Here is a 7,631-nt window from a genome sequence, read left to right on the forward strand (position 1 = left end):
CTGCTCTGCTCTGCGCGCGGCCGCGGCCCCCCCGAGCCCCCCGGGGCTGCTGCGAGGCCGGGGAAGTGCGGGGTCCCAGGGCTGGTGCCTGGGCAGGGCTCGCGGGTCCGGGGGTGGCCGTGTCTGCGGCTCAAACTTCCCCGCGGCCCGCCGAGCCTGCGGGGCCCAGGCACTGCCCTCCGTGTCTGCCTGCGCCTGTGAGCCCCGAAGCCCTGGAGGGGCTGGCTCTTTTCCTAGGACGTCGAGGTGTTCGCTGTGCTTCCCGAGCCGCCACCGGGCCGGCACTGCCCTGCGCCCCCAGCACCTCGGGAGCCCCCGGCACGCTGGGGCTTTCATCCCCTTACCTGCGAGTTGCGGACAGGGGCGCGCAGGGCCAGCGCCCGGTCCAAGGTCATCCTGGGATGAGCGGCAGAGTCAGGAAGAGAAGGTGGGAGCCCTGACTCCCAGCCCCGAGGGCCCTGCCTGCGTCACTGCCTAATGCCCCAGCCGAGCTGTCGTGGCAAGGTGTTTCCTTTCGCAGGCTCCCTTGCTGGCGCTGGGCTGCTGCGCTCCAGGGACTGCCAGTCCCAGGCTGCTAAAATTAAAGGTGAAGTAGGTCGGAGAGACCGGAGAAAACAACTGCAGGTGCTCGGAGCAGGCAAGAATCCGGGTGTCAGCAGAACGGGAAGCAGAGGATGTTTTTTCAGCTCTCCTTTCCTGCCTGCTTGGGGTCACGGCTGGGAGATGCTTCTCCCTGGGTGTTAGGAGCCAGGAATTGCTGCTGCAGCTGTTCTGGGGGCTGAGTCCCTGCCCCAGCCGGCCTCCAGCTCCCTGCCCTCCTGTTGTCTGTGGGAGGCAGTCCTGGGCTCTCTGATTTCTTAGAGCATTGGAAAATGGGAGCTGAACTGTGCTTGCCCAGCCCCCGGTGCTGCTGGAGGGGAGGGCTGGGGTTTTCCCTGGGGCCAAGGGCATTGCTGGCCTCAGCTGAAATGAGCTGCAACAGTGAGAGAGCCTCGGGGTCCAAGGGAGCCTGCGCTCCCGTGTTTAGCCCTGAAGTCCTACTGGATTCCCTTGGGCTCCTTGGAAAATCCCAGCCCGGAGGAGCCGTGTGCTGCCTGATAGGGAGGCGGAGAGGCTGGCCACATGGCGTTGCCGTCAGAGCAGAGCAGGGCCATTTGACACCAGGGTCACCAAGCTGGAGGATCGGGTGCTGGCTCTTGCAGGCTCCGGAAGGAAATTGGATTCCCTCGTGCCTTGGCCGGCTCAGCTGGGCCCAGACCGCCCAGAGAAAGGGGCTGAGCAGTGCCCTGCAAGCCCCCCTGCCCGGCTGCCCGGCAAGCAGCCTCCCCTCATCCCGTGGCCAAGGCAGGGGGCTCTTTGCGGGGCCCAGCTAATGTGGGCCCGTGCTCCGGTGGAGACGGGTGCTGCGAGCAGCTCCCCACTGCTGGAGGGCCTGCGCCCCAGGAGCCGTGATGCTGCCTTTGCCAGGCCCCGCGGGGCAGGCTGGGCTCGGGTGCCCACGCAGGGGGTGCGTGGCGTGGTGTGGCGTGGCCTGCAAGCTCTCCCCCTCGGAGCGGGGTGAAGGGTGTGCAGCCAGGCTGGGGCTGTGCAGCTGGCTGCATGCCGGCGCTTCTTCAGCAGCGCGTTTGTAGAGCAACAGAGGCCTCCAGTGGCCGTCGTGGTGAATCCCGCTGCACAGGCCTGAGGCTGTCCCGGGTCGCGCTTCCACAGCCCGCGCCCTCCAGTGCCGCGACTGACCCTGGCTGGGCTGGCTTCAGGCACCAAGTGCATCTGGGAGCATGGGGTGAGCAGTGGCAGTCGAGCTGGGGAGGACTTGGGGTGGGCAGCAGGGACTTGCGGGGTCTGTCCCTCGGGACCCCGCAGATCACGCTCCTCGCCCTCCTGTGAGCAGTGAATGCAGAGCTGTGGTGAAGGGCTTGGAGGTTTCTGCTGTAGGGTGAGGGCAGAGCAGGACCATTGTGCCAGGGCAGGCATCTCTCCCGTGCCACGGCCTGTGGCCTGCGCACACGCAGGTGTTCCACGCCTGCTCGCGCCAGTGCAACGGATGAGGTGCAGTGCAGCGGGCACTTGAGTCCAGGGCCCTTGAAGACTTGTAGAGGAAACTCGGTTGATAAATGCCGGCTCTTGCTGTTTGCGTTCCCGCCCCAAGGGTGCCCGGCAGTGCTTCTCCCCATCGCTGAGCAGTGCCCAGGCCTCTGGAGTGGCCAGTCCTGCCATCCAGACTAGCAGGGGCCTCGCGGCGTCTGCAGGGCCTTGGGGGCTCGCAGGTCTCTTGGGGAAGACTCCTGCCTACCTCCAAAACCAGGCTCAGGCTAGCAGGGGAGGCATTCGTTTAGCTGCATCGGTGCCCTCCAGCTGCCCCGCGGGCAGGGCTGGCTGGGCTGCGGGGGCCCCAGGCTAAGTGCCAGGCTGGTCCGGGGGCGAGCGGTGGCTCTGTCAGGCAGGATGCTGAGGAACATTGCCGCTGAAAGGAACCCAAACAACCCGGGGCCCAGTGCCTGCCCCGCCAGCCTCCCGGTGTGTCCGCATGGGGCTTGATGTGCAGGCAGCCTTGCACACATCTACCCGAGGGTGCAATGGGACAGGAACAGGATCAAGCTCCAGGTGATCCACACGCATGGTTCAGTAATGCCAAAGTCACAGCTGCACCGGGCAGCAACCGATGTGTTGCCAGCTGCAAGGCATGGCCTGTCCGGGAGGGTCCGGCCCCTGGAAGAGACACGGTGCAGTTGGATTCGCTCGCAAACCCAGGCACGTGCATGAGTGACTTCATGCGGGAGTTTGAGGGAGTGTGTGGGGCTGCTCACGAGTGCAAAATCACTCAGCCATGCACCTGTTTGCGAGGGGCGCTGGACTGCGACAGGGCTGGGAAACCAAAGGCTGATGCCCAGCTGCACCGATAAGAGACCAGGGAACATCTGCTGCCAGAGCAAACAAATATTTCCCTGCGGTCTTTGCAGCACAAAGATTGCAGCTTTGTGCTGGGCCTGAGTGTGGAAGCACACTTGTTTCCTCAGTCTGAACTGCAGAGTGCCAACAATGAGCACTTGAGAGGGTGACTGGGGAGCTGGGTTTTAAAAATATTCGCAGCTTTTGTCACCTGCCCGGTGTGATGGCAGCCTGCTATTCCTTGGTCCCGGAGGGCCTGGCGTTTTGCATTTGGGTCACCGTGTACTTTCTGTTGCAAAACATGCTTGCAAAGTTTTTGCAGTCGCGTCTGAGCCTGCCCCAGGGCAGGTGAGCCTTGCTCAGGGTGACTAAACTCAGGACTGGGACCCTGTGTCTGGGGGGGGGTGGGCTTCCCATTTCCTTCTGTAAGTGCCGCGGTATCTGGTCAGGGCTGTTGTTGCAGGGAAAGCAGCACCGCTGCTGCTGGGATCTGCAGGGCGCACCAGAAGCCACGTTCTGTGTGGCAGCCTGAGGCCCGGGGAAGGGCATGGGGTGGGCCTGTCTTGCTTATCCACAGGGCAGGCAGCTTCAGCCCTTCCAGGGCGAGGGAGAGGAGGCTGCTCAGCCCTGGACTGCCTGCCTGTTCTTGGAAGGGTTTTGTGCCAGGCGTCTCCTGTTGTAGCGGGAGTTGTGGAGCTGCGTGGGGTCAGGGACAAGGCCGACACCTTCTGCCTGTGTCATGGCTGGGGCACTAGCGGCCCTGGGTGGCTGCTGGCTGTGGCTGGGCAGCACCTCAGCTCCTGGGGGCACGGGAGAAGTGGCCCGGGGCAGAGGATCATTCTGCAGCGTGTGCTCGGCTGGCCCAAGAAGGGCTTTATGGGTCTGTCTGCTCCCAGCTCAGCTCCTTCAGTGCCCACCCGGAGCGGAGACAGTGCTGACACACTTGGGCTCTTCGCAGGGTGCGCAGAGTGATGGTGCCAGGGCCACTGCCTGCAGCACCCCCACTCCTCCCCCCCTTGCCTCGCTCACAGGCATGTCCCTGCCTCTCTTGGCCAGGGCTTTATCTGCTTTTTGACTGCATTATCTTCTGCTCCGCTAATAGGGAGGGGAAGGAGAGGGAAAGCTGCAGTCTGCAGTTTGAAGGTCATCTGTCAGCTGCAGCGAGGCAAGGCTTTCTGCAAAGCAGGCTGCTGAGATGCAGCTGCCAAGCCCAGCTCTTGCAGCTGCAGCCTCCCCCGGGGCTCTGCACCGTCCCTGTGGCACCCGCGCCCAGGACTGGAAACCTCCTTAGGGGCTGAGGCGAGGAAAGCCCCAGGCACCCAGGGAGGAAAACCAGTCGCTAGTGTGTGAGCTGGGAGGTCCAGCAACAGAAGAGGCTTTGCTACGTTTAAAAGCTGGGCTTGGATAAAGGTGCTGTGGGTAGGCGCGTGCCCTGGGGCTCCCCACTGGCACCTGCCTGGCAGCATGGCTTTCCCCGGGAGTCTCGGCTCCATCCCTGCTGCGGGCAGCGAGGAGCCCCTGCGCTGTACGTGACAGTGGGGCTTGCTCCCTTCCTCCAACGTGCTTGGCTGCCCTGGGCAGCGGGGCCACGGCTTGTCTTCGAGAAGGAGGACGAGAGTCAAGGAGCCAAGTGGTCTGGCCGTAGGTTGCTCGAGGAGCCGGTAGCAGAACCCGGAGCGCGCGCCCTGCACCGAGCTGCAGCCCCTGGCGCGCGGCAGCCGCCGCAGCAAGGGCTGTGTGGCCCTTTGTGCCTGAGCCTGGTGTCAGCTGCTGGGAGGGGCAGGGGAGAGCTGTGCCTCGCAGCGCGGGGGGCTCCCGGGACCCGAGCGGAGCACTAGCGTCCGCCCGCTGCTGGCAGCGGAGCTCTGCCAGCCCTCGCGCTCCCCGTGACCCCCCTGCCCGCCCCCACACCTCGTGGAGACACGATTGCCCCCGCACGTGTCAGCCTCCCACAGGGATGCCCTGCTGCCCTGCGCCCCTTCCCTGCTGGCTCCCGGGCACTGGCACCGGCCTCCAGCTGCAGCGCCCGCTTCCTCCACCCGCACACGTCCGCGCCCGGCCCTGGCCCCGCTGACCCGCGCCCCTTACCCCGCGCAGCTGGAGGGGGGCGTCTCACTCTCTCGTCCCCCCCGGGCAGGGCTGTACCTGTGTGCTGTGGCGGTCGCCTTGGAGGTGTCGGTGGGCAAGACCAACGTGGTGACAGCTCTGAACGGCTCGGATGTGCTGCTGCCCTGCGTCTTCACCACCTGCATCGGCTTCTCGGACCTCGTCTTCACCTGGTGGTACAACGACAGCACAACGGTGCGGGCCCGCAGAGTGCAGCAGTGCCAGGGCTTTATCAGGGCTGGGCCCGGCCAGAGGCCCCGCTCCCAGCGTAGGCGTCTCCCTGGCCGTGCTGGGGGGCTGGGGTACGTGGTCAGGGCAGCAGCTCTCGAGCTGGCTGCGCGTCCTCTGCGCCCTCTCCCTGGGAGAGAACAGCTCGTTTTCCAGCAAAGCGGGACCCTGTTTGCCGAGGGGCCTTGGGTTGTGGGGGCCCATCTGTGCCGGGGGCTGTTTCCCTTCCCTTCCACTAAGGAGGGTCTTGGCTCGCCCTGGTCCTGCCCTGCTGGCCTGGGCCAGCTCTGCGAGCCCCGTAGCTCCGCACCGCCCGAGGGGGCCACGTCCCGCCGCGCTGCGCGTCCGGGTCTTGCTGAGTTCGGGGAGGCGGGTCCGCTGCTGGCTCACTCTGCCGTGCCCCTTCCCCTGCAGCTCTGCCGCGGCTTCATCAAGAGCAAGGCGGTGGAGCCCAAGGTGCAGAGCGAGGACTTCAGGGTTGTCTTCGTTGGCTCAACCACTGGCAAGGACAACAACATCTCCATCGTCCTCCTCAACGTGGACTTCAGTGACGCCGGGAAGTACACCTGCCACGTCAGGAACCCCAAGGAGAAGAACGCGGAGCACTCCTCCTACATCGAGCTGCAGGTCGTGCACAAGCGTGAGTGTCTGCGGGAGAGCCCCGGAGCGTGGGGCGCGCGTGCACATCAGGCCTGTGGCCATAAAGGGGCCGGGGGGCTGGGCGCCTGGTGTTTCTCGGGGGCCGAGAGCAGACGGCTCCAGGCTGCGCTGCGGGCTGGGAGAGGTGCTAACAGGTCCATATAGCGTCAGGGAACCGTGTTAAAGACCAGCGCTGCTGGCTTGGCGTCTCCGTGGCTGCTAGGAGCCCCCGCCGTGCCCGTGCCCGCTGAGGCTGGGAGACCGCTGGGTGGGCTCCAGTGCTGGTGAGGCTTGGGCTGCAGCCGGGGAGGGCCTGGCGTCCCCTCACCCGGGCTCTCTCGTGCAGTGGTGGTGGCAGACAACACGCTGACACTCATCATTGTGGCTGTCGTGGGCGGGCTCATCGGCCTCCTCATCCTCTTCATGCTGGTCAAGAAGGTTGTCCTCTTCATCATCAAGAAGACCCAGGATGGGAAGTGAGTAGGCCTGGGCGTTGCGTCCTGGGGGAGGGAGTGCTTGTCCCGGTGGGGGGAGAGGCCAGGCGGGGGGCAGCGGGCCAGGGGCTTTGCCGGGCTGCGGGCTGCAGGGTGGCTGTGCACTGTCCCCTAGGAAGGAGTGTCTCGTGAGCTCGTCGGGCAACGACAACACGGAGAACGGCCTGGCGGGCTCCAAAGCGGAACAGAAAGTGACACCAAAGGCATGAAGCAAACGCAGCACAAAGCACCTGCCTGCAAGGAGGCGAAACCCCGCTGGAGCAGGGGCTGGACCGATGACCTTGTCAAACTAACCATGCTTAGGACCTGTCTGTATTACACACGTGCCTGCAATTCGCGCTGCTGCTTCTCAGACGAGACTGCAACCGCCGCGGGGCCCGGGAGCAGCTCGGGGGCCCCGGCTGGAGCGGGCGGACGACCCGGCGGCTCTCGGAGCAGGGACGGCGCATGTCAAGTAAGAGGGAAGAGGCAGGGGCCTGGGCTCCTGGCAGGGCTGCGGGCCGGAGCGTGGCACTGCCCGCGGCGCTCCGGCGTGGCTCTCCCCTGGAGCTCACTGCAGAACCAAATTTATGTCCCCTCGCGTGCCTGCCATGGCCTTCGCCTCCGCTCCTCGCCGGCTCTTGCTCCCCGGAGGGCCCGAGGCCCCCTGGGTGAGCCGCCCCCCGTGGGATCCCCTCTCCGCCCAGGGGCCCCTGTTGCTTGGACACCAACAGGCCTGATGTCACGGCACCGCGGGCCCTGCAAGCGGCTGGCTGCAGTCCTCGCCCCGTCCCTGCATGAGTGCCAAGGGCTGGCTCTGCCCTCCCCCGCCCTGGGTGTCCTGCTGTGCCTGGGTGTGGGGTGAGCAGGGGGCTCTGCATGGGTGCAAACCGCAGCACGAGGTGCAGCAGGGCCTGGTACGTGGCTGGAGCCCAGGTGGGAGCTCTGGGTGGGTCGGTGGCAACGAGGCCCCTCCCTGCCTGTGCGCAGCGCGCTCCCAGCTCAGACCGCAGCCGCCGGGCACCGAGCCCGGCGAGGTGTGGGGAGCCAGCTGGAGCGCTGGGCAGCCCGGAGGGACCCACGGGCTGGGCTGTCCGTAGCCCTGCTGCGTGCTCTGCTGCGGGGAGCCCCGGAGAGGCAGTCGGGCCCTGTCGGATGAGCTGATTCTCTGGCCTGTGCCTGCCCTGTCCCCACTCCCTCCCTAGGTCAGGAGCTGGACGGGGCGGTTTGCAGCTTCCAGCCAAAGGCTATGCTCCTACTGCTTTGCAGATCTCCCCGCGCCTTCGTCCAGACCCT

General features: G+C 66.0%; 2 protein-coding genes across 2 annotated transcripts in view; both read left to right on the plus strand.

The window, feature by feature from the left end:
• Positions 1-1,117, plus strand: part of SCN2B (sodium voltage-gated channel beta subunit 2) — a 19,383-nt gene extending 18,266 nt beyond the window's left edge. The window contains exon 5 of the mRNA XM_019512191.1: positions 1,106-1,117. The gene's annotated coding sequence lies outside the window, so the exon portion shown is untranslated. The remainder of the gene's footprint in view (positions 1-1,105) is intronic.
• A 3,236-nt stretch (positions 1,118-4,353) lies between these two features.
• On the plus strand, positions 4,354-7,056 carry SCN4B (sodium voltage-gated channel beta subunit 4). Its single transcript, XM_019511721.1, has 5 exons — positions 4,354-4,414; positions 4,907-5,190; positions 5,638-5,863; positions 6,209-6,338; positions 6,472-7,056. The coding sequence occupies exons 1-5, from the start codon at positions 4,354-4,356 to the stop codon at positions 6,563-6,565; spliced, it is 795 nt and encodes a 264-aa protein (XP_019367266.1). The 3' UTR covers positions 6,566-7,056.
• The last annotated feature ends 575 nt before the right edge of the window (positions 7,057-7,631 follow it).

This window comes from Gavialis gangeticus, unplaced genomic scaffold (genome assembly GCF_001723915.1).
Source record: "Gavialis gangeticus isolate Ggan-Ray unplaced genomic scaffold, GavGan_comp1, whole genome shotgun sequence".
Taxonomy (NCBI): Eukaryota; Metazoa; Chordata; order Crocodylia; family Gavialidae; genus Gavialis; species Gavialis gangeticus.